Source organism: Onychostruthus taczanowskii, unplaced genomic scaffold, assembly GCF_017590055.1.
Source record: "Onychostruthus taczanowskii isolate IOZ18803 unplaced genomic scaffold, ASM1759005v1 scaffold98, whole genome shotgun sequence".
Taxonomy (NCBI): domain Eukaryota; kingdom Metazoa; phylum Chordata; class Aves; order Passeriformes; family Passeridae; genus Onychostruthus; species Onychostruthus taczanowskii.
Genome location: NW_024507879.1, coordinates 1,802,093 through 1,827,867, shown reverse-complemented (window position 1 = coordinate 1,827,867; position 25,775 = coordinate 1,802,093). Strand labels below are relative to the sequence as shown.

General features: G+C 49.4%; 1 protein-coding gene across 1 annotated transcript in view; it reads right to left on the bottom strand.

Annotated features, from left to right (window-relative positions):
* COL13A1 (collagen type XIII alpha 1 chain) overlaps positions 1-25,775 on the bottom strand; it is a 94,258-nt gene that overhangs the window by 12,506 nt on the left and 55,977 nt on the right. Inside the window, exons 21-42 of the mRNA XM_041427238.1 lie at positions 23,110-23,154; positions 21,358-21,390; positions 20,806-20,832; positions 20,252-20,314; positions 18,425-18,478; positions 17,227-17,313; positions 16,705-16,758; positions 16,464-16,508; positions 15,818-15,886; positions 15,227-15,250; positions 14,765-14,818; positions 14,001-14,045; positions 13,611-13,763; positions 12,040-12,138; positions 10,849-10,890; positions 10,326-10,352; positions 8,981-9,061; positions 6,208-6,243; positions 4,074-4,127; positions 3,741-3,794; positions 2,953-2,988; positions 103-189 (exon numbers count right to left, since the gene is read on the bottom strand). Coding sequence (XP_041283172.1) covers positions 103-189; positions 2,953-2,988; positions 3,741-3,794; positions 4,074-4,127; positions 6,208-6,243; positions 8,981-9,061; positions 10,326-10,352; positions 10,849-10,890; positions 12,040-12,138; positions 13,611-13,763; positions 14,001-14,045; positions 14,765-14,818; positions 15,227-15,250; positions 15,818-15,886; positions 16,464-16,508; positions 16,705-16,758; positions 17,227-17,313; positions 18,425-18,478; positions 20,252-20,314; positions 20,806-20,832; positions 21,358-21,390; positions 23,110-23,154 — 1,269 coding nt within the window. The remainder of the gene's footprint in view (positions 1-102; positions 190-2,952; positions 2,989-3,740; positions 3,795-4,073; positions 4,128-6,207; positions 6,244-8,980; positions 9,062-10,325; positions 10,353-10,848; positions 10,891-12,039; positions 12,139-13,610; positions 13,764-14,000; positions 14,046-14,764; positions 14,819-15,226; positions 15,251-15,817; positions 15,887-16,463; positions 16,509-16,704; positions 16,759-17,226; positions 17,314-18,424; positions 18,479-20,251; positions 20,315-20,805; positions 20,833-21,357; positions 21,391-23,109; positions 23,155-25,775) is intronic.

The following is a 25,775-nucleotide window of genomic DNA, read 5'->3' as shown; positions in this document are numbered from 1 at the left end:
CGAATGTTGTACTTTTGCAAGACCATTATTTATGTTATGATTTCCTTCTGTCTTCCCCATCAACACATCTTAAAACAATACATTTGATGAAACAGGACATACCAACGGACAGGGTGCATCTAATCCAGGTGCTCCTTGGTCTCCCTTATCCCCTTTAGACCCTCTAGAGCCTTTCTTGCCCCTCTCCCCCTGTAAATAATAGTTTAGTCCAAGAAAAAAAGAATACACAAAAGCTTTAGGATCATCCATTTCAAACAAATGTCAGCGATAGTTTAAAAAAGGATAAACATTTAGGAAACATTTTAAAATAAATCTCCCTCTGAGATGTGAAGATCAACATTTGGAGCTGCTGAGCTGTAGCTGAGCTGCATAAACACTGTGGCTGTGGCTGCAGTCCCACACGGACAGGCTGCGAGGGCTCGGCATCAAAGGGATCATCACTGCACTACTCAGGGCTTCCCACACATCAGAGAGGGCACCTTGGAGACCTGGCTGAGCCCAGGCACACAGGATGGGAACCACCCCTCTGGCCAGCACTGTGCCTCCTTATCTCCATCTCCAGCTGGCTGGGAAGGTCCCTCTTCCACTGGGGCTCTGGGATAGTGCTGGGATGCTTTTGTTACCCCTCTGAATTCCCATTCTTAAAGAAAGTCTCACTCAGGAAACTGCCAGCCAGGGAATGAAGGAAGTACTCAGCTCTGAGTCTGCACAGTCTGGCTGTTCTTTGTCCTCTGAGTAGTGCTCTCCCAAAAAACCTGTTAGAGCAGGGAGCAGTCCTAGGCAGCACAGCCACAGGGCAGCAACTGGTCCCTGATCCCTGCAGCAGAAGGCAGGGAATGGTGTGGGATAGTGTGGTATTTGCCAGTTACATCCACACCAAATCCTTCTGTAGAACAGGAAATTCTCAAAGCTGCTGAGCATCAAACAGGGGGAAGGGGCTGCTGCACAGGGAACAGAACTTAGGGTCCTCATGGGGAGTGTTAAAGGAATTAAGGGATAAAATCAGACAGCACAGGCTGCTGCTTCTTTAAAAAATAAAATTGTTAAATCCAAAGCTGGCAAGAGAAATGGATGGGAGAGGAGAGGCAATGAGAAGTCACCCAGAACCAAGCACTGGAATGGAGAGGATAATCCAGGAAAAAATGCAGCATGGGTTGCTCTGGAGGAAGGAACCAGGAAGAAAGGTGGAAGAGGAGGAAGGGATAAAGGGGACAAAGGTGGACCTGTAGGAGCAAGGAAGATGCACAGACACACACAAAACCCCCAGCACTAAAATAACAGCAGGACAAGTTCAGGGCTCACACTTTTTCAGCTGGCTTTCACAAAATGCTGCCTGTTCCCACTGCCATTAGTGCCACAAGCCCAGGCACAGCTATGCTGATCTCCTGCTCCAAGCAGAGAGCAGCAGGAACATTTCTGGGATTTAAAAAGCATAGAGCAAAAGAGAGGATTTTGGCAAACTGGGACTCCAGAGTAAGGGGAAATCCCTGTACAAAGGCTCAGTGGCAAAAGGGGTGTTCTCTAGGGTCCCCTAAGATATTGCACTTGCCCATTTACACTCCTCACACACTTTGCCATTGCAAACCATGGGCTGCAGTGAGGCAGAGTGCATGCAAGCTTCAAGGGACCAGCAAAACTCCCCACTCATGCTTTCCTGCTCATCCTCTCAAAGGAGTTGCAATTTCTCCCAGTTTTCACTTGCTTTTATGCCAGAGCTCAGAGAAATCCCATTAATGAAAGCTAATGAAAGATCCTTCTGTTAACTAGGACACTCAGTTCAAAAACCAACTGAAAAAGTCTAGGAATTAAAAATGACAGTTTTTTAGAAGAAGCCAAACAAGCAAAACAAAAGTGAAGGGAAAGTTAAGAAGCAAAGCCAGAAATGCAATGATTAAAAAAGGGGAGAATTTTGGTGTTTCCATGAAACTTGAACCTTTCTCCCCTAGTTTAAGATGCCAGTTGGCTAGTGCTGTCCAGAACTGTCCTTTCTGTGCAGAGTAAGGTCAGAAATCCATTGCAGATAGAGGACAGAGAACACTCAGTACACATCAAAAGCAAATCCATAAAATGAAATCATCACATGGGCACATGCACTATAAAAAAATATACCTCCAGATAAATTTAGGTGATGCCAGAGTCTTACAAATAAAAGGTGCAATTACATACACTTGTACTGTATTGAACTTCTTGACATTTATACAACTGTAATAGTACAGACTCAAATCCAAAAGTAATTTGTATTTCTAAATATAAATTACATCCAACCACAGCTGTTTTTATCAAAAAGATCCAGATTCAAAGCCTTAACAGGCAAGAAAACCTGATGAAAAAGAAGGAGCTTCTCAACACACTCTTCTCAGCAATGTTTATCTTTCCATAACACTGGGAATGGGAATAATAATGGGAAAGCTGCCATTCCTGTTACTGGGCTTGACCCAGCTCTTCACCATCACATCAGGACAATGCCTGAGGAGACTTTAGGCCTGATTCTTTAAGACAGGCAAATTTAATTTATCTTCTCTAAATTTCCATCTTTCAAATTCTCTGCAGGATTGTTTGCTGGAAGACAACCTTCTTTTTCATGCTTCAGGGACAATTTAGAAGTACAGAAATAAGATTTGCTGGCTGCACCTCAGCTAATTCTCCCAGGAATCCCTACACAGATAAGCAGGATTTCCTAAGGCACACCATGCTGGCCTAACTCAAGTCCTGTGCTTCAGTCAGAACAGAGGTGTGACCACAATGAGCACATCAGAAAATCCCCCCTACAGCTTTCAGCCAGAGGTAGCACAATGTTCCAGGTGATGGAAGGAGCTGCAGGTCCCACCTTCTGAAGCACAGGTGTGTAAAGGTGTGGCACACAAACACATGCTGGCTGCTACAGGAGTTAACTGGGCTGTCACTGAGTACAGGTGTCAGCAATTAGCACAAGGAGTTTGCCTGGTAACTTACCCGGACTCCCTTGTCGCCAGGTAGACCTTGTAAACCCTGAAATGCATCAACACAGAAAGAAACATTTGAAAACAAGCAGATTTCACCGTGTTCCCACCAAAGAGAGGAATGCGTGCTCAGGATTTTGGAGGTTTGTTTCCATTTGTACCAATGGCTATGTCAAAAATAAACAATTTTTCCAACAGGCAATTCCACTTCCATCAGACCATCCAGGTGGTAACACCACTACTACCTACCCTATGGACTCTTAAGATAAAAAACCAAATTAGTTATGAGCATGCAAGAAACTTCCTTTTCTTGTGTTAAACAACAAAGCCACTCCATGACTGCATTAAACCACAGCACCAACGCTGGCCCCATTTTGCCAAAAGCAATCCCAGACAGTGGAATTAACCTCACTGAAGGCAGCTTTTGTCCCTGCAATGACAACACAGGGCAGTCTCAGACAGGTGGGATGCAGACACCCAGCTGTGAAAGGCAAAGGGAGCTGCTCAGAAGCAGCATTTTGGACTAAGAGACACATCCTGGGAGTCCCACACAGCTTCTTTAGGCAGCTCAAGGACCAAGGTGAAGTAACAATTTTCTTTCAGCCTCCTCCACATCACTCTGAGTCTGATCTGAAGCTACTCAGCTTTTTCTGTCACTCCCATAGTGAACAAAGTCTTGTAACTTGAGTTACACCTAACCCAGCTGTGACTGCAAACACTGCATTACAGCAGCATCTTCAGCTGTCAAGCACAGCAAGGAAACAGGTTCTGGAGATAAATCCCTAGGACTTCCATACTTACAGGAAGCCCTGCTGGCCCCATTGGTCCTGCAACTCCAGGATCTCCTTTACTGCCCTGAAATGGACACAAAAGAGTACAAACTGTTCACATTCCTATTTAGGACAAACAGGCAGCAGAGCACCATAAAAGAAAAAGCAAAGGATGCATTTCAAAGCACCTGAAAACCCCCAAGGATGAGCTACTCAAGCACAAAAGAGGCCCAGCTGAGGCTCTTGTATGAACAAGGAGAGGGCAGTTCCAACTCTAGGAAAAGCCTGGAGCTCCTCTATCCCTCAGAGCTGTTGTATCTTCAGAGAAGCTCCAGAGCATCTGTCAGTTCTGAAGAAAACTCACCCTTTCTCCTTTTGGTCCTGCTGGTCCTGAAACCCCAATTGGTCCTGGAATACCCTGCATTTGTAGGAAGGAAAACACATCAGGACACTTTCATTCCAGGGCCTCCTTAAAGCCAGCAGAGACTGCTGCTCCCTTAGGAAAAGTACAGCTTGGAAGGACAGGCTGGTGGAGGAAGGCACCCAGCACCACTACAGCTTTCAGTGCTGGTGGAGATGGATTTGTAGTTGGTAAGGCAATTTGAAAAACATGGGAACTGCTATGTTAGATCACACCTGCACCACTGCAGAGCCTCATTTTTAATTCTGAAGCTCTCTCCTGACAATTATTTCAGCAGGCATTTCCACCAGCTCCACAAACAGGAATTCTTTCTTTTCCAGTTTATACCAGACAAGGCTGAAAGCTGTAGCAGAATAAAGGCCATTTTCACACATGATAAACAATTTGTTTTTCTTTTTGCTTATTTCCCTATTTCTCTGCCCCCTCCCAGAGTCAGCGTAGTTGAGGAGATGGGAAGAGTTGGGTCAGTGGTTCATGCAAGCTGACAGAGCCCAAGCTGCAGAGCTGAATGCAGGTGTGTACAGGTGTGAGCTGGCAGGGGCATCCTCCAGTCCCTCTGCTCCTCCTTTGCCATTCCGGTCACTCCACCAGGCTCCCAGCCGTGCTGACAGGAAAACCCAATGTTTTTCCTAACCCTTTGACACAGAGCCCATCTCCCACCAGCACACCAAACCTCCTTGCTGGTGCTCCTGAGGCTTGCCTGGCTTCTGGGAAATCAATCAAAGTGATTTTTAACGTTGGCAGTAATACCTCTCGGCTGAGAACAGGATTCCAGCACCTCCAACTCGCTTAGGTATGGGTCTACAATTCCCTCATGGAGCCTCAATAAAGGGATACTTTCGAGGCACATTGCCTGACTCCTAGGAACAACCAAGGAACAAACTTCCCAAATGGGAGAGTCTTCTTCTAAAAGCCTTAAAGCAAAGGCTCTTGCACATTTTAAGGTCAGTCTGCAACGCTTAGTCACTAAAGTAGTCCCTCTGATGAGAGCAGGACAGCTCATGTGGATCAGGAGAGCTTTTCAGAGAAGTCAAGATCTGCAGAACACAAGCTGAGGAGTAACTCATGCAGCACACAACTTCAGTGTGGCAAAGGAAGAAAGAAAAATCAGGCTCTCTTTAGATTTGTGCAGTCATGGATATCTTAATTGCCTTCACTTATGCATCACTTAGTGCTAAGGAATACACTGAAATCTGCCCTGCACGTCCATAAAATTGTATCTACAGTTTCCCCAGACAAGTGACTCTACAAGCTGCCACTCAGATTCTCTTCAGAAGTCAGAGCAGCTGAAATTATTCCCAGCTACACTGAGGAGGAGAAATTGCTTTTGTTTTTAAATAGCCAAATGGACTGTACATGGGTGATCTGTGATTTCCCAAGAGGGATTAAAAATATTTGGCTGTTATTTAACAGCTGTTACCCAAGAATAGCTGAGTGGTTTGCAGAACCAGGTTGGCATTACTCAGAATCATGGAATGGTTTAGGTTGGAAGGGACCTTGAAGATCATCTCGTTCCAACCCCCTCCCGTGAACAGGGACACCTTCCACTAGACCAGGCTGCTCCAAGCCCTGTCCAACCTGGCCTTGAACACTTCCAGGGGAGGGGCAGCCACAGCTTCTCTGGGCAACCTGTGCCAGTACCTCACAGTAAAGAACTTTTTCCCAATGTCCAATCTAAACCTACTAAATCTTTCATTTTGAACCCATTCTCCTTTGTTGTGTGACTACAGTTCCTCATGAGGAGTCCCTCTTCCTTCTCATGGAGAATGACAGGTTGCAGACCTGCCAGGACAAAGGGGACAGGAGAACACAGCATCATGGAATCATGCAGAAGTTTCATTCCTCTTGTTACTGAGACAGAGTGGAACAAGTAGGCTGTGATCCCAGGATCCAGACTTGTAGCATCAAAGAAGACAAGTGTGTGATATCACTCCTCATTTTAAGTTTAACCCCCGCCCAAGCCTGCTTTGGTAAAAGTAAGATTATTCCTGGTAAAAACAAGACTTGGGTGGACGACACAACAAGAGTCACAACACTGGGGAGGACAAACATGGGCAAACAGAGAAATGGAACTCACCGGTGGTCCAGGCCTGCCGTCTAAACCTGAAGCACCCTGAACAGGCGGGGAGGGTTCACAAAAACAAGGCAGAGGAGAGGGGAGGAGGGTGAGGGGAAAGGGGAGGGGAGGGGAGAGGTGAGTCAAGCAGTGACTTGAGACAAACATATGCTTGCAATTAACAAAAATTAAGATCTCAAGGACAGGTGATGGCACTTACAAGCAAACCAACAAAAACATAGAAACACTGAATACATATAATGTTGACCTGCAACTTTCAGATCCTCTTAAGAGTACAAATTTCACTCACTCAATGCCACCAGGAAAACTCCTGGGGAAGCAGCTGTCCTATGACAGGTGGTGAAAAAGGAAAATGTGACAGTGGAGCTGGAATCTGCATTGCCCTTGTGGCAGGCTGGGCAACACAGGTGAGACACAAGGCTCAGAGGCTGCTGCTCCCCAAGGCATTTACAGGCAGTGCAGAACCATCAGCTGTTCAAGCTGCTACCAAGAAACCCGGGGCTCGTGGTGGCCACTAGGTCAGCTGCAGGCTTGCTCCACTCCACATGCAGTTGTTTGGGGGCTTATGAAACAGGTGGCTCATCTCCCTGTGTCACCAGTGCAGATTTACACCAGACTGAGATCAAGTGGCCCTTTGCTGTCTGCTCGGCTCCTGCCCTGCATTTCCTTCCACAAGGCCTAACAGTGGCTCTGCCCAAGGCCCATCGAGCTCAGTGGCTTGTCTCAGACAGTGGAAAGCTGTGATAGGATGTAAGTACCAAATACTGAGTTTTCCTCCACTTGAGCGTTACAAGCTCCTCATCCTGTCAGCCATGGAGTGCAGCTATGATATTTTATGAAAAATCCTTTGCTAGCATTTTTCCCTCCTGGGAAGCTGAGGAGCCTCAGGAGAGAAATGTAAACAATAACTATCTGCTGCTGTGGAATGCAACAGGTGCATCTGTGATTGGTGAATGTTGGTTGTTTCCAATTAATCACAGATGCAGCTGGCTCAGACTCTCGAGAATCACAAGATTTTGTTATGCATTCTATTCTTGTTCTTTCTAGCTTTCTGATGAGTCTTTTCTCTCTATTCTTTTAGTATAGTTTTAATGTTATCATTTTAATATAATATACATCATAATATAATAAACCAGCTTTCTGAAACATGGAGTCAAGGCTCGCATCTCCACACACAGGGTGTTTGTCACAACAATGGAGGAGCCCAAGGCTACTGCAGATAATCAGGACTGGAATTACAGCATGATGTCAAGCCCCAAGTCAGAGAAAATGGCAGCAGATCCAGCTTCAGGATTTTACAGCCTGAAATATTTCAGAACCTGCCTGGCAGTGCATTTACTTTGACAGGCTGAAGATACACTGGACCAGGCATTGAAAAGCTTATGAAGAGAGTTCAATGGCTCTGAAGAAGGATACAAGTTCCACAGTATCTGAACTTACAAGCTGTGCTGCCTGGCTGGCCAGCCAATATTATTGATCCAAACATAACATTCCTAAGAGGACCCTTCTGAGCCAGTCTCCCACCTCCACAGCTCAGTAAGAGTGATGGGAAAAGCCAAGGGACCTTTGGACCCCCATGGGGCTCACTGCTGTAGCAGAAGCAGCTAGCACATTCCCTGCCACAAAGAGGAGTTGCTGGGATAATTGCTGGGGCACCTTCTTCTTGGGCTGTCACAAGGACCTCCTTCCCCTGTCTGGGTACCCCAGGGCTTGAGGGAATAACCTTTTACACAGAAAACTTGCATTTGCATTTCTCAGGGAACTGGGTTCTGACTCCTCACTGAGGCACAATCCCTGACCTCTGAGCCTTCCAAAAGCAGCCCTTTGAGCCTTCCAAAAGCAGCCCTTTCTCCCCACTGCTCTGCCTGCAGCCCTCATGCTGGGCTCATCTGAGTGCCTGGAGCTAGAGGGGATTCATTCAAGCTCTGGAAGGGAACCACTGCTCAGCACAACTAGAGGAGGAAAACATTGTACAAACAAAGACACGCAAAGTCAGGGACAAGGGACCTGGGTGGTCAAACACAGGACAACAAGCCACACAGCACATGAGATGCACTCTGCAGTGTTTGTTCCAGGCAGAACATTTGGGGAAGGGGGAAGATCTACTGTGCCACTAGTGCTTTTTATGATGAGAGAACCTGGGGGCTGGTGGAACAACTGGGTGGGACTAAGTTACCACCAACTCATCATCAGGTTTGTGCCTAAAGCTCCTGCAACCCCTCTACAATACACTGTGCCCCAATGTGTCTTGCTAAGCCAAGCAGTGCTCTAACACCAGGCTACTGCAACTGAGTTCACACACCAGGGCACGCTGGGCCAGGGGGAGCACTGACTCCTTGGCAGAAGGGACAGGAATGTTTCAGCTATCAAAGGAGCTGGGGGAACTAAGAACCACCACGCTCTGTACAAAGCTTAGCCCAGGAGACAAACGGCTGGGGAAGGCATTTCTCTTTCCCCCATCTCTGACTTGTGTTTCTCATCTTGCCCTGAAGTGCAGAGAATTTCCAGGAAAGCTACTGCTGGATTTTTCCAGTCCTGCCAGAAGCAGGAGGAAATAAAGTGATCGTTCATCTATTCAACAGATCTAGAAGCTGAAGGCTCAGTACAGAAATCGAGGCTTTGGGTTTAAAAAGCAAAGGCACAGTTATTTATAGACAATCTCTTTCTCTGACTTTACATACCAAATCCCCACGTGCGTCTCCTATTGAGGGATCCTTTTACAGCTGATATTAAGTTTGGCTCACAAAGTGCTGCTTGCTTCCTGGATACTTACTGGTAATCCCAGTGGCCCTCTGTCTCCTTTTTCACCCTGGGCACCCTTCTCTCCTTTCACTCCATCAATCCCTGCTTCCCCCTAAAGGAAGGATGGAGCAGAAAATAAACCCACCATAACAGCACTTATATAACAAACATTCCTCCCCTCAGAGAGCACTGGATAGCAGAGGGAATACAAGAGGCAGCAGAGTAATGCTTTAGCTCAATTCTCAGCCTAATCTGAAGAAAACCACTGTCATTCAAATTACCCCTGTGTGAGCACCTGCTTTAACTCAGCAGCAATAAGAGGAGACCCAGGCCCTGTAGGTAAAGATGTTCAGAGGAGAGCTGAGCTCACTTTGGTGCTGCTCTCCCTGCTGTTGTTGCTGTATATATATATTTATATATAAATATAAATAACCAGAAGTTATCTGATACGGTGGGTTTACATTTTCAGATGTGGATGCACTGGAAGTGAGTGACAGGTGTCTACAAGCCTTGAAGAAAAACCACACAGAAATAATGTTTGGAGAGCCTTTTGTAAATGCTAAGGCATCAGTTTCAACATTTCAGAAAAAGAATAATTTCAGCATTCTTTTCCCAGCTGTATATTTAAAACTCTCTATTATAAACTGTAAAGCAATATTAAACAAAATACTCCTTTTTCTTAAATTCACAATGTAACCCAAAACTTTTTTCCTCCTCATTGCTGTTTACAAGGCTTTTTGAAACATATCCATCCCTTTTAGTGCCCAAACAATGCTGGTGGCCAAATACTAAGAATAATTAAAATTAAGACACTTTGCACATTTTCCAATCTTTGCCCAGAACCTCACCAGAAATATGCAGCTCTCCTTGAATATTTCCACTCCCCTATTTTTTGTGTAGGAAACAGTTTTACAGCGGGCAAGCCAATGGTGCAGGCTGAGAATTTAGACAGAGATTAGAAAGAATCTCACCACCAAGGACAGTGAATTTCTTTACAGCAGAATGTACAGGGTAATTTTAAGACTAATTTTTAGCTAGAGCTCAGTTCCTTAGGACTGTGCGGCAGACTATTCATCCCACTGTACAGACCTCCACCCTCCAGACAAAGATTTCAACTGTGTTCTCATGGGCAGAATTCCACAGACCAGTGAATTCCCACTTCTCTGGGTGAAAACTGGAGGGAATGACCATTTTTCTGGGTCCTAAAATGAGAGCTGCTAATCCATTTCCTTCAAGAAAAAATCCAGAAGGATTTATCCTCTTACCAAGATGGAAGAAAAGAACCACCTGAACTACAAAGATGTTACTAAAGGGAATTCTAGCACCTGGGACAAATTTTGTTACATTTCAGTATGCAATACTTTATATAGCCTTACCTTGGGTCCTGGGACACCCTGAAGACCCTGTATTTGGGATGAGAGACAAGATGTAAGTAATGTTTCAGGATGGGCTTCAAACTCCAGGTTTCCCAGTTAAGCATGCAGTACAAAGGTTTTGCTCTGTGGGGCAGGAAGGCTCAGCCCAAAAGCCTCTTTATTTGTGTAATGGGCACTTCATGTACTGTTCTCATCCCTAAGCAGGAGCCTCTTGCCAAGCACGCCCTGGCAGGGGGCCAGGTGTGCTGTTAAGACAATTTCTGCAGTTGATCCCTTTAATCCCATCCATCCCATCTCACTACTGTCTTCCCTTTCATCTCCAACTAACAAAACCTTCTTTCTTTGCCCTCCCAGCCCACTGCAGTTCTGCCCTACCCTGTGGGTGGGTTTGGGAGTGATACCAAGCATGTTCCCATTTCAACACTGCAGTGCTTCTGGCTGTCTTCTCCACACAGAATCCTCCCCAGCCACTGCCTGCTCTAATCCCATTCCCTGGCTCCTCAGGTGAATGACTCAAACTTACTGGAGGTCCTGGAGGGCCTTGGGGTCCAGGAGGCCCAGATATCTGGAAAGCAACGCAAGAGAAACCACCATCAATGTGCTGCCCTCAGGGGCAAAGTGGGGCTGCTCAGAGGGGAGACAGGACACAGGGTGCAGCAGGGCTCCTCTGCCAGGCTGGGAAACCTGGATTCCACCTAAGCACTGCGTTAGGAAGCAGCAGCAGCCCAGGACTGAGTGGCTGGGAAGCAGCAGCAGGACTCAGGGGAGGGTTATGCAGAAGTTGCCAATCCTTAAGAGGAGGGAAAGCAGTGAGTTTTTTTCCAAAGAATGGTCCACTTCCACTTCTCTACCACCATTCCTACAAGGAGGCATAGGGTCCAAGAGTAAAAGATATTAAAGAAGGTGTCTGGCTCCACACATGTCAATGGCCTGTGGGACTTCTTGCTGCAGGGCACTCCAAAGCTAGGGGTGAGCTTTGAGGGAAGAACAAGCAAATTCAAGAACACCAAAATCTTTTGGGGGAAAAAAACTTACATGTGTATACATACACATGGAAATAATTGCCAGGAAATAATTTACTGCAAATGCTGAGGAAAGGATTTGTTATGCTTCCCAAGATCTGCTCTTCCCTAGGCATTCCTTCTCGATTGGTGGTTGTGAGACAGATTGTTCCTGTGTCAGGGCAAGGAGGGCATCAGGAGCCAGAGGTGGCTGGTGCAGCCCCTCACCATGAGGCTTGCTGTCCTCAGCCAAGGGGTGTCACCAGAGGGGGTGTGCCAGCTTCCAGCACTGCTGTCAGATCATCCCTCCCCTGCTGCTGAGATCCCACAGGAACATAGGAGCAGTGACCCACCGACTCTCCTGGATCCCCTTTGTCCCATGCTCCCCAGCTCCCCCTTCTCTCCCTGCACACCACAGCAGAGCCCATCACCACCAGCTGTGCTTGGGAGCCTCGCTCCACTGAAGCTGCCTGTGCACCACCCATGTGCTGGCAAGCAGCAGCTCCCCCAGGAGAATTGGGAACAGACCACATGTTTCACATTCCCTGTGTGCTGCTGGAGGTCTCAGGGACATTCTGTGACACCTGGCAGAGGAGTAGGGCTCTCAGGCTCCCAGGACACCCAGCGCTTTGGGGAACGAGCCCTCTGTGCTGCTCTGTGCTATTTTCTCTTCACCAAGCAGAAAAGAGCAGCCTTTTCTTTTCCATTCTTACTGTCAATCCTGGAAGTCCAATGGGCCCTGGCAATCCTGGTGGTCCTGGTATCCCTTGGTCACCTTGTTCGCCTTTCTCTCCAGTGGGGCCATCTAGACCCTATAGATCAAGAAAGATTTGTGGAGTTTTGCACAGCTACGTCAGGCAGACATATAACATGGCAGTGTAAGAACCAGGACTGGCTCTGGTCATCCCAAGAGCACTCTGAAAACCTTGGACATCCACCAGGTATCCAGGGAAATGCAGGACTTCACTAGCATTGAAAGCGGGGCAAATGGCTGAACATCCTCCTGTCACTGTGGGTGTAGCAGTCCCCAGAGTGGGGATGGGGTGCTGCTTTCCTGCCTCCAAGTTCTGCTCAGGGTTATGCAGCTTGCTGGAGTCCATGCTGGCAATCACTCCCCACAGCCAGCTGTTGACACAGCTGGAGTTTCATGCTGGCAATCCCACAGAGAGGCAGGAAGTCGCTGCACAACCCCCCCCCCGCAGTGCAGGGCACACAGGAGCTGTGACAGACTGAAGCAGGGAGGCTGGGCACTGCCCAGTTAGCGGCTGGGTTGTGAGGGTTACCCCATGGAGCTGCCCTGCCAGGAGAGGGTCTGCTGGTGCCTCAGCCTCCGGGCTCACAGCCACACCTGCTCACTTCCAGCAGAGTTTCAGAGCCAGCAAGACACCAGGCAGCAAGCTGAGCAAGGGACACAGTGCCCAGAGAGCAGGGACAGCACTGGGGACAGCAGCTCCAGCAAGAGGACAACACACGTGCCAGGAAGCCAGGATCTCCCACACTGTGACACTTCACAGAGCAGCAGCACCCACCCTGCAGGGGCTCTGGGGCACCCAGGGAGCCCTGGGGCCTCTGAAAACCTTGGACATCCACCAGGTATCCAGGGAAATGCAGGACTTCACTAGCATTGAAAGCAGAGGGGCAAATGGCTGAACATCCTCCTGTCACTGTGGGTGTAGCAGTCCCCAGAGTGGGGATGGGGTGCTGCTTTCCTGCCTCCAAGTTCTGCTCAGGGTTATGCAGCTTGCTGGAGTCCATGCTGGCAATCACTCCCCACAGCCAGCTGTTGACACAGCTGGAGTTTCATGCTGGCAATCCCATAGAGAGGCAGGAAGTCGCTGCACAAGCCCCCCTGAGCAGTGCAGGGCACACAGGAGCTGTGACAGACTGAAGCAGGGAGGCTGGGCACTGCCCAGTTAGCGGCTGGGTTGTGAGGGTTACCCCATGGAGCTGCCCTGCCAGGAGAGGGTCTGCTGGTGCCTCAGCCTCCGGGCTCACAGCCACACCTGCTCACTTCCAGCAGAGTTTCAGAGCCAGCAAGACACCAGGCAGCAAGCTGAGCAAGGGACACAGTGCCCAGAGAGCAGGGCAGGCGCCTGGGGACAGCCGCTCCAGCAAGAGGACAACACACGTGCCAGGAAGCCAGGATCTCCCACACTGTGACACTTCACAGAGCAGCAGCACCCACCCTGCAGGGGCTCTGGGGCACCCAGGGAGCCCTGGGGCCTTGCTCCATGGACCTGGGGTACCTTGCTCCATGGACCTGGGGAGGCTCTGGCTGACTCACCGGCGAGCCCGTTTCTCCTGGCTCTCCCTTATCGCCCTTCTCTCCTCTGACTCCGACGTGGCCTGGCTCTCCCTTCATCCCAGGGGGTCCATCCTTTCCTGGCAGTCCCTGAGGCCCAGGGGGGCCCACTTCTCCAGGCTTGCCACGTGGTCCCTAAAGAAAATTCATACATGAGAAAGGGAAACACAGATGGAGTAAGGCCCAGACAGCTACATCCTTTGGAGACAGGACAAAGTAGCGCTGCCATGACAAATGTTCGGACACTGACAAGTCATTAATGCTCCTTTCTGTGAAGCAAAATACTTTTTCCTCATGGGAAAAGCAACTGTGTGATGTTTGACAGAGATGACCCCAGGTAAGGCCTCTGAAGGGAAGAGCATCATTCCTTACCTTTTCTCCGTCGTGGCCTGGAGGACCTGGCAAGCCAATTTCACCCTGAAACATGGAATTGTTACTTTGGCACTTTGAAAGCAGCTATTCTGACTGCTTCTGTGGGGCACTGTGATGAAAAAGGGCAGGCATTGCAGAAATAGCCTGCACGGACTACTCACAGGGAAAAAAAGCATGAAAAATTCCAGGGTTTTTCCCCATAATCATCAAAAATAAAGCATGGAAACCCCTGGGTTTTGCTGCAGTCATAGAATTAAAACAAACAAACAAACCCAAACCAAACAAAAAAAAAAAGAAACCCAAAAAACCCCCCAAAAAAACCAACCAAAAACAAACCACCCCACACAAATTCCGCCCCCCCCCTCCCCCCCCAAAAAAAATCCCCATGGAAACCCCTGTTGAAACATTACATTATGTGACTGCCTGAGCATTTTCCCAATCTTGTTGATCCTGACTGCCAGCCCCCAGTGCAGTCATTCAGTCCCCAACCAACACAATCCCACAGTCTGGTTCCCACAAGCTGCTTCCTGAAGGGGAGGACAAGTAGAAAGGATCCTTCATCTTTCAGATTAGGCATTATCATTGTGGGAAAAGAGATTTTAAGGATATTTTTGTGTGTGAGGAGGAGTGGCAGAGGACAGCAGGACAGTCTCATGGTGCTGGACAGGAAATATAGGAGCACTGGGAAGAGTTGGGGGTGGGAATTCTGCCTGGACCACTACTGTGTTTCCCTGAGGTCTGCAAGAGTTGAGCTGGGACAATACCTTCTGTCCTGGTGGCCCTGGAGGTCCAGCCACACCTGGACGTCCTGGAGGTCCCTAGATAAAGAAAAAAATTATTTTCATATTTGTATTTTTGTGATTTGAAACCAAATACCTCTCCTAAGTTTAAGGGGCAATCACAGAGGAATATTCCAAGGGATTCCTAAAATCATATTTTGTTGGGAGGATGAGCAATGAGAGCTGCTCTTCCCTGCTCCTTCTGAGCACTGCCTGTTCTGAGCAGCATGTACGACCTCTTCAAGCAGAGAGATGAAAGCCTGATTAGAATTCAAGTGCCAAGATCAGAAGGCAAGATGAGCTCTTGTTTCAGCTGTCAGCTGCCCCAGCTTTAGCTCCCAATTGCAAAGGCCAAGTGTTTTAGCTGCACCTAAATTGTCAGGCCATCTGCTTAGGATGGACATATGGCTACTTGTGCAAAGCCCCACAGCATGGACAGGAACTCACCATCAAGGCCAAAGTTCGTATTTCCTAGGAAAAAAAAAGTGAAAACAATTAGAAAACAGCCATTGGAAAATTAAGCTTTTTCCTGGAGTTGGCTTGCTCTCCACTAATGTAACACTGGCCCAGATGAGTAAGGAGCTTACAAAATTAAGAAGAGGGAAAAAAAAAAAAACCAAAATAAACCCAGACTAAAAACTCACTCCAAGCCCCACAGAGCTGTCATTCCACAATTTCTCCCTTTTCCCAGTGGAGCCCAGGCCAGCCCAGAGCTGGGCACAGCCACTCGCTCACTGCACTCCATCCTCACATTCCTTGTGAGGAAGCTTTGGTGACTTTATTCACCACCCACCCCCTGCTCTGGGCCACTCCCACGGGCATTCACATCACCTCTATGTCCACCAGAGTCAGTGCACAGGAATTCACCAAAACACTGCAGGCAGTGAGCTGTGGGATGAAGGGGACTGTGGCACAACCAAAGCCTCCCTTTGCTACTACTGCCAAGGAAGCAGATCTGCACTGTTCCTTGCCTCCATCCTGTGGGAAATGGTCAAGCATGCAGCAGTCACCTCACAGGACAGAAGGGCAGCTGCTCACCTGGAGAGCTTCACTGATGTTCCCATCATAGTCCATCATTTCATCCTTCCCAGGCTCTCCTTTGGGGCCCTGCAAAATACCAGGTCTTCAGCCAGGGGCTGGGACTGCCCTTCCCTTGGGGGACTCAGAGCTGTGGTTCACTCTGGAAAAGGGGGCTCAGAGGAGCCCATTTCACCAGTGTCCAGTTCTTCATTTGTTAAAGAAAGCCCCTGCAGTGCAGGAGATCCTACAGAATTGTAGCCAGCCCAGCTCAGATCACCGTGTCACAACCACCAAGGCTGGCAGTCTGGAAAGAGGTGAAGTTGAGGCCAGGATCCAGGAACTGGATTGTTTGACCAATTGTTAGATGTGTGCATGCACCCACTCCCTTGCTGCCCTTTTTATGGTAGGTCAAGGGCCTGAGCCCAGATGGGGATGTCCAAACCCACCTCCTCCCAAGAATGAGCCACCCTGAGATGGCCTGGGAGAATGTTTTCCTCTAATGTAGGGGTGAGGGTATGGAGTGGAGAAACAGCCCAGCTCAAACTTGGCCACTGCCCATCTGTGAGTACTCTTAGTGACAGCAAGACCCAATCTGGACTGTCAGTGTGGTCCCACTATCCTCAGACCCCTCTGAAGGCCAAAATGTCAGTGAAGGAACACCTACCCTTGGGCCCATGGGTCCCTGGTCTCCTGGTGAACCACGTTCCCCCTGAAACAGCAAGATCACAGTTTTAGCAAAGTCTGTCCCTTCACTTTCTTGAACTCCAGGATTACACTCTGCTGGTTCTCTGCTGGTTGTCTGAGCTAGACAGCTTGATTTAAAATTCTCCTTCTCAGCTAAGTTTTATACACACAGGAACAAATCTGAAGCTCAGAACCCAGAGCTGTGCAAAAGCACTCCATACCTTTTCTCCCTGTGATCCTGCAGCACCAGGCTGACCAACATCACCAGCTTCTCCCTGGCAGGGAGAGAAAGGGAGAGGCATGGGTTTGTGTTGTGTTGAGCAGGTGCAACTTCAATGCTGCCTGTGCATTTCCAGGAGGAAGAAATGCAGAACTGCACCAGCCAAGCACCCCTCCTGGGCTCCCCTCTCCTCAGGCAGCCCAAATCTCCTGCCACCACTGCCCACCAAGCACCCTTCTGTTCCACCCAGTGCAGAGGGAGTGCCTAGACTGGTTTCTCACAGAGCTTAGAAGGGAATTATTTGAGCACAAGAAGGGTATTTTCCTTCCAAAAACAGTTCACAAACTCTCTCACCTGCAGCATTTAGAACAACAGTACTAGAACACTCTGCAGAACGTGATATCCCTCCAGCAGTGATCAGAGGTGGGCACTGATGAACACAACCTTTGCTCCTTCCAACACACCTTGTGCTGGGTGCAGTCCCTCACAACACACAACTCTGTGAAGGAAAATAACCACTCACCTTTGGTCCAGGGGGTCCAGGCAGACCTGGAGGGCCAGGTTCTCCTTTAGCTCCCACCAAGGCATTCTCAGCAATTCCCTTCTCTCCCTGTTTGCAAAGAAGAACAAGCCATGTGTCTCAGTTCAGACTCTGCACCTCCGCAAGTTCACTTGCCAAAATACTGGCTTAGAGACATGGCCAAGACAAGATCCATCAGCTGGACTCTTGACAGAGAGCACTTGCCCAGAGAGCACTGCTCCAGAGGCAGCAGCTGGCCAGGAACCAGGACAGCATGTCCTGCCTGAGGGTCCCTGTGGAGCCCAGCCAGCAGCCACACTCACCCCTTGGGCTGCACTGGGCAAAGAGAGCACTGCTCCAGAGGCAGCAGCTGGCCAGGAACCAGGACAGCATGTCCTGCCTGAGGGTCCCTGTGGCCAGCAGCCACAGCCACACTCACCCCTTGGGCTGCACAAGGCTGTCTGTGCACAGGCCTCATCCCCAGCCTCCCTCTGAACACTGTGTCCTTCTGCTGATGAAACTGAGCTGACTAAACCACCTGATGATGGCTTCTTTTGGAATGCCTCCCTCTGGAGCTGCAGTCACCAGCCACCCAGCCCTGCACACCATGTCCCTTCCACAGAGCAGATAATAAGGCAGCAACAGGAAAGCTTTGCCACTACACCCTCATCCCTGGCATTCACTGCACTGTCCCCTTTCCCAAAGAAAAAGCACCCTGTGCCAGTCTGATTTGAAAGGTGTGATTTCTATCTGAAAATCTCAGAGTACAGGGGAAAAACCACTTTCAGGGCTTAGCTTTACCTGACCTGCCCTGGGTCTCTGAGCACAAAGCTACTCCTCCTAATCAGAGCACAGCAGTGCAGCTCCCCAAAAGCCCAGCTCCTCATCATCCATGGATCCTGGAGGAGGAGAGAGGCTAACATGCCACATTACATCTGGGGTCAGGCTTTTAAAGGGGAGCTACTGGAACACAATTCCATGGTTCTGCTCCCAGGACCACAACCTCCCCCTCACTGCATTCCCACAAAAAGACATCTTTTGTGTGCCTCCCTCACATCCCTGACTGAAGATGACATTCAGCTGAGCAGTGCAGAGCATGCTGCCACAGTCAGCTAAGAATGTGTGAGCTGGGCACAGGAGGGAGGGAGGAAAAGTGGTGAGAGTAGCCCCACCAAAAAAAAAAATAATTCAAGAGACAAACCTTTGGGCCCGGAAGTCCAGGAATTCCAGGGTCACCAGCTCGTCCCTTCTCACCCTGTTGGCAAAACAGACATGGTCAAGGCTGACCCTGCAGGCTCTCCATCCTGGAGGAGCAGTAAAAGGGTGATTTGCTCCTGGTTTCACATCCTCTTTCCCTTCCCAAGTGATTTTATTTTGGGCATAGACCTTGAGCAGTACCAGCTCAAGACATTACATGTTTTTGCCCATCCTTTTAAGTATCCCTGCACATCATTGCCATTTCTCTCCAAAGGAAGGTGAACAAGAAAGGGATCCAGAGTCCCCCCTGTGCATCTTCCTTATCCCTCTGGCCTGCTGAACACTTTTACCTGTCACTTCTTCTGCACAGGATTTCCCTGATCCATATGCCCACAGAGGCTGTTGCCCAGGGTGAATTTTAATTGGAGTGCAGGACTTTCTCCACGTCCTGCTCCTCTTCCCTAGCTCCAAATCCCAGACTCATGCTCTCAAATAAACCCAAGCAGTGCAGCATCGCAGCTGGCAGCCAAGCTCTGGGACACACTCTGGTCTGTAAGCAGTGAAGGCAGGAGTGGCAAAAATGGCAAAGCCAGCAGCTGATGGTGTAAGATGATGCCTGGAGAGCTGCAGGCTGAGTCGTGTGAGGCACCATGCCACGGGCAGTGAGCAATGGAGAGCATCCAGCATTCCCTTGGTGAAGTGGCTTTGCTCAGTTCACCATGGCACCTGGGCCGTATTTTCAATATTGGAGATCAATTACTGGTCTTTATGTTGAAGTTTTCTTCAGACCATTCCACCCAGCTGCTAAACCCACGTTTTCCAGGTACACTGTCCTGTCTGGGAGTCTGCATTTTGCCAGGACAGAGAGAGACACTGGAGGTTCTGTTACCCTGAAGAGATGTTTCACCAGGGAAAGGTGTGTTCTTAGCCACTATCCCCACAGCTCCAAGACTCAGCAACTTGTACAGATTATGCAGAACAACTCAAACTCTCTTTCCCCCCACAGGTGGCCAGCTCTCTCCTGGAGTCATGCTGCTGGCCTGCAGAGGCTGGTGCTGCTCATCAGAACTCAAGGGCACTCATCTGACATGCAGGGGACTTGCACCAACGCTCCAGGAACAGACATGCACTGGTGGCTCCCTGGAAAATAATCTACTAGGAGCAATATTTTTGTCAGGCAATTCTAGAGTGCAGTGACCCCTTTCTCCAAGGTAATTTGGCTTCCAGCCACCTGCAAGCCCCCCCTTTCCCAGCTTTCTTTCCCTGCCAGAGCATGCACACTGCTAAATTAATGCTTCTCTCCCTGGAAAGAGGGAAAACATTTTCAAGACCTCATATGCAAGGAACAGGTTTGGCATTGAAGGTTTTTGTAAAAATACAATTCTTAATCCTGTCCCAGGGTTCTGTGAATCCCTGATTCTGCCTTGGTATCCCATTTTTCATTCAAGGACTGTTTTGAATACACATGTCCATAAGAACTACTGAAAACATCCTGTGCTGCCAGAACTAGGGTGCAAAGCAGTGGATTTCTTGAGGAAGGAGGTCAGATTACTGAATCCCTGTTTAGGGTGTTATTTCTGGAGTCAAGAGAAGTGGCACTGTCCTTAATCGTTCCCGGGACAAGACTACATCCCCGGCATCTCATGCTGCCCTGCCTGCCCCCAGCCCCCACCTCCTGCAAGCAGGAACACACAAACACACTTCACCAAGGGGGCCAGAGCCAGCACAGGACACATAATCCCCTGCAAGCACCACAATGCAGCACACAGCAGCTCTGCTGGCAGGAACACAGCGCTGCCAGGACACCCAGCCCAAACACGCAATGTCCTACCCGCTGCCCCCTCTTCCCTGGCAAACCTGGGGGGCCCATCCTCCCTGGCACTCCAGAATTTCCCTTGGTGGGGAAGAAAAGAGACAGAGAACGTGTGTGTTACATGGCTGTCACATGCTGTAACATAAGCCAGCCAGCCTCAAACAAGAGGAGGCAGCTGCTCCGGGATGGACAGGGATGGGACAGCCCTCTGCAGGGACATGGGAAGGCTTTGGGGCACAGAAGGGCTGGGAGCAGAAAGGGGACAAGGGAAGGGGCAGAGGGAACCTGCTTCCTAAGCAAAGTGTGCCCTGTGTCTCTTGTGGAGTAGGCAGCTGGAAGGTGTTCCCATAGACACAGACATGAGCAGGAGGATGGAAATATTTGCAGTATGGTCCCTCTCTCCCTTGGTATCACTGTATCCTACTAACAATTTGCTACGAGTGGCAGGTGCCATTAGGGCCTGGATTTGGGAAGTAAACAGACATTTCTCAGCTCCCTCAGCTGCTCAGGGAGGGGAAAAATACACAAACCAACCAGAAGTGCAGCCTCAGAGCAAAACCTTCTGAGAGTACCTTTTCTCCTGGAGGCCCAGGCTCGCCCTGGTGAGAAAAAGACAGGAAAATAGAGTGACAAACCAGGAGGAGAGAGTACAAATCCCCCTAGAGCTATCAGAGTATTCACCTATAGGGGCCTTGAGCTGGTAAGTAAGGGCACGAGAGTGCTTCAGTTGCAAATTTTTGTGCCTGGAACTTCTTTTATCTTCATTAACCAGCGCCCAGGCTGCCGTAAGAAACCACCAAACCTCAGACTCATGGCTTCCATGGAACAGAGCAGCCACCTTGCAGTACTTGCAGATGTTTGCCAGATACAAAAGAGCAGAGCTAGACAGGACTCGTGCTGGCACAGAGGAATTTGGCAGTCCCGGCTCTGTTTGCACAGAAGAGGGAGGCTGTGCCGATACGAGCTCACCAGGGCTGAGGTTGCAGACAGGTCTGGTACCTCTGCCAAAGGCTGGCAGTTCTGATATTCCCCATCAGTGGGAGCTGTCCGACCATTTTCCAGCGCCTTGCGCTCTCCCAGCCCCAGCCCGTGCCCAGCTCGAGGCATTGCAGCCCAAAACTGACCTTCATCCCTGCGGCGGCCATCCCGGGAGCGCCCTGGCAGAGAGAGCAAAGACAGCAACACCTTCTTTGAGATTAATCGGACAGTGATTTTATTTTTTTTTTTTTAAACGAAGCAGTATCAGTCAGGTGAAACTAAAAATGCCAAAATCCACATCTCCTTTCCACAACTCAGTGGTAATGCTGTAACACCACACAGCACATGTCCTCATTCCCTGTTCACCTACGGCAGTGGCTCTGGGTTCCAGAAAGCTCTTCCAAAGGCAGGCACCATGAGCACAACCCCATCAAGACAAACGGATTCCCACCCCCACCATCCCTGGTTTTAGTCCTGCAAGGGAAGCAAAGGCCAACAAGCAGAACAGTGTCAAGTAACTGAGGAATGCAGAGACAGACCAAGAACCAAACCCCCACTTCAAGGCTTGAGCCCAGACACCTCAGCTCAAGCATCCTGAGAAAGGCTGGCTCATACCCTAGAGCCTTGGCCTTGCTATTCCCCCTCAACCTGTTCTTATCACAGAAGACAAACCCTGCAATAAAATGCTTCCAGGAGACCTCTGAAGCCAGACACCTTAGGGAAAAAAACTTCCAAGCAGTGCAATTCAGGTGTCATTCTGCAGTGCAGAGCAAGCCACCACCACGGGACCTTGGAGTGCAGGCTGGCTGTCCTGCCATCCCAGACAGGTGCCTAGGAGCCTCAGGAGGCAGCTGCTCCCACAGGGACTGTCACATTTCCCTCAACAGCACTGATGCAAAAAGCAAGTTGTCCCTGTCAACCATCCTCTCCGAAATCTCTGTGTCCCCTGTGTTAGCATTCGTTAGGTCCTGGTTAGAAAAGGTCCAGTTAAAAAGGCAAATATGAGGGATAACTAAGGAGAAGGGAGGGAGTGGTGTTAGAAGTTGGGAAATATGAGGGGTTGGGATGTAGCACATGAGGCAGTGCAGAGGACTGGGAGCCAAGTTCAAAGTGAAAAAAGCTTGGAAAAGGTCAAACAAGGAGAAGTGGGAAGCTAGAGAGCAGCAGGATCATACCTCTCAGCTTTCTGAAACAGAAATCGGGGACAAAAGCTAAAAAACACAAGGACAGAAGATGGATATCAGGGATTCTATGCAATAAATGGGGGTAAAAAGCATTCCAGATTGTCTCAGGGTCAGTAGGTTTTAGCCAATATGGGCTGGAGTCATGAAAGGGATAACGTGCAGTAAGTGGCTTTGGTTAGGCTTTTGCAGAGCCTTGGGATGCCTGTTCCTCATTTCTCAGCCTTCAAACAGCAGTGAATGCAGGCCATGTTATTTTCTAGGATTTACCCTTAAACTGCAATCCACAGACATGCAGGGCTGCTCACACACTGACCCTGATTCCTCACTGTGTTAGCCCAGGCTCCCACTTGGGCAGCCCTGCTCATCCCAGCTAGGCTACCACACACCTGCAGTGGTTCACCTGGGACAATTTACAAAATGCCAATTCCCTACAAACATCAGCAACTGGCTGCTCTCACTGGTGTAAAGCATTAAGATCCTGATGTTGCAAGTCAGCATCAGACTGGGCATGCCATTTGCTCTGTAAAACACATCTTTCCTCACCACTGCCTTCATAAATGAGGCCCTGCATTTTGCAATTTAGAAGCAGGAATAATTCAGCTGAGGACAGTCACTGGCTCACAGACACACACAGAGATGCCTGGGCATCAGGGGCAGTCGAGTGCTAGGGGTGAGGTCAGGCAGACAAGCGTCACTCCTCTGGTTACAAGGTACCTTAGAGCCATGTCTTCCTGGCAGCCCTGGCATGCCTCTCTCCCCCTGGAAGCAGAGCAAGACACACAGAGAAAGACAGCAAGAGACAGGAGATGAGTCCTCCCAGGGCTCCATGAGGAGAGTCCAGGGCACAGGAGATGAGAAACCCTCCTGAGCGAGGTGAGGCAGAGTCTTTCTTCCCCGCCTGACTGCCCCAGCTGGGGCCATTTCCCATCAGTGGCCCCTCTCAAGCCTTACAGCAGGACTGACCCCACTGCAGTGCCACAGCCTCCATACCCTGCCACCACATCCCAGCCTGCTGCAGGGCACAGGGAGGCACTCAGCCTGCGGTGACTCTGGGATGAACAAACCTATTTGGAGAGACAGAGAATCCAAGGGCTGCCTTGTGCTACTAGCCTGAATTTTGTCTGCTGATAACTGGAAAATAAAACATCCTCAAGCAATCTGCATGCTGGTGCTGTCATTTTGTTGTGGGTGTTCAGTCCTTGCTTGGAAGGGTTATTTAGCAGGGATATATACATATGTTTTTTTTTTAAAAAATAACTTTTTGTAGTTGCATTGTATTTTGTAAAACACCTTCTAATACCATAATATACACGACCTAGTGCAGGCACCTCCTGCCCTGCACAGCCCACTTAACTACCCTATTTTCAGCAGTAAGAAAAGTAAAGCAATAATTAGGAATACTTTGTACTGGAGAACGTGGATTGGTCTCTCTCCTTCCCAACTATGCTCTCCGTCTTTTTTAAGTAATACCCAGCAGGGAAGACTGATGCTTTCTGCTGGGAGACACCCACCCTGCTTGCAGAGACCATCCCCAGAGGGCAGCCCAGCCTGTGACAGTAATCCCCCTTCCCAGAGACTTTCCTGGAAGAACTGCCTGCCTGAAGAGCTGTTTAATTATTTCACCCTGCAAAAGCAAAGCCCCCTCGGTGAGAGGGAGCACGGTAACCCCCAGAGGGGCAACTCAGAGCCAGCAGCCTGATGATGCCGGCACAGCCCCCGGCTCCGGCGGGATCACACAGGCACTAGGGCTAATTAGAGAGGGCAGCAACAAACGTGACACCGCGCCACTGAAGAACAGAAAGAAACCCAGCGCCGGAGAAAAAGCAGGAAAAACAACTCTGCAGAACATCTTTAAACCCTTAAGTGTTTGAAAGGCATTGTAGCACAGCGAGTCCCCGCTGGGCTGCTCCCTCTGTGATGCCCGTGCCCCGGGAGCTGCGCACGGTGCCGTAGCCAGGCAGCAGCAGCCTCCCACCAAAAGCAGCACTGGAATGGCACAGCCGAGTCAGGAGCCGGGTACCAAAGGCAAAACATCCAGCACAGCTCCCCAGGGGGCTTCAGGAAGGCAACCAGTAGCACGTCCCAGCTCTCCTGAGCCTCGTGCTGGTTTAGGAAACATCTCCCCCGTGTCTCTGGAAGAGTCAGGCTACACCTCTCCCCTTCACACAGAGACCCCACACTCTGCTCTACCTGCTGTGAGCAGCTTCATCCCCTCTGGGTGCCAATGATGCCTCACCATGATCAGCTCATCAGCTGCCAATTAAAGCAGACACCCTTTCTTTTTGCTCTGTGAGAGGCAAATTGTCAGGGGGTTTATTAAGAAAGGCTGTGGGCACTTTATGGCTCCTTCCTCAGAGCATGAGAAAAAGCCTTATGCTATGGATCTTTCAGTAAGAAAACATCAGTGAAGCTGAATGTGACAGGGCACTAAGTCAAATGCTCATTCAAGTGGCCCAGGTGATCACAATCACTGCCTAATGACCTTCAGGAGACACAGATTTAGGTCCTTACATGATCAAAGTACAAATAGTGGCCACAGAAAAAAACAGCTGAGAGACAATCTAGGTTGTGCTGCACCTGCCACTGGGTGGGGAGAGGTGGTTAAATGAAGAAGGGATCTGTGTGGTACTAGGAAACTTCTTCAGGCCTGAGATATTCTTCACTGCCAGCCAAAGCAGTGATAGTCCATACAAAATTGGCCACTACAGCTATGAATCATAGTGTTTGTCCAGGGCTCCTCAAGGCAAAGAGAAGGTAAAATGTAGTACAGGTAATTGGATCCAAAGTTGGAAGATTTAAAAGTCTTCCAGAGTCCCAATCAATCCTCCTAGGTGGGAGGACAACAGAAAGAAGCAATTTCCAAAGACAACAAATGCACGTGCTGTTGGATGCTCAGGAGCTGCTACTGAATGAGGTCTGGCTGCTGATTTAAGAATGTGTCTGCACTTCCCTTCAACTCCTCTGAGCAAAAAGAAAGGAAGTCAAGAGAAAATTGACCTTGACAGTAACAAATGATGGTCTGTGTGTGAAAGAAACTGCTGCTTTTGGGCTGCGGAGGTGCCCCTTTGGAGCTGCAGTTTGGAGCTGTATCCCAAAAAGTGTGGTGGGTTTCACCTCTGCTCTTCCTGAAGGGGGGTGTGTAAGACATAAATAAAGGGCCAAATAGCAAGACTGTGTCTCCAGGGTGGCCCCAAGCCAGGGAAGGCTCTCACCCTCTGCATGACCCTGGGACATGACTGGAGACTTCCCCTTTGCCAGAACCCACATGAAGAGCTGGCTAGTGCTTGTGCATGGGCACGAGCAAAGCAGGTGTTCCAATGCTAGCAGTGAAACATGGGAGTTTCAGAAAGGACAAAACAGCTTCTCCTTTCAGCCTTTTC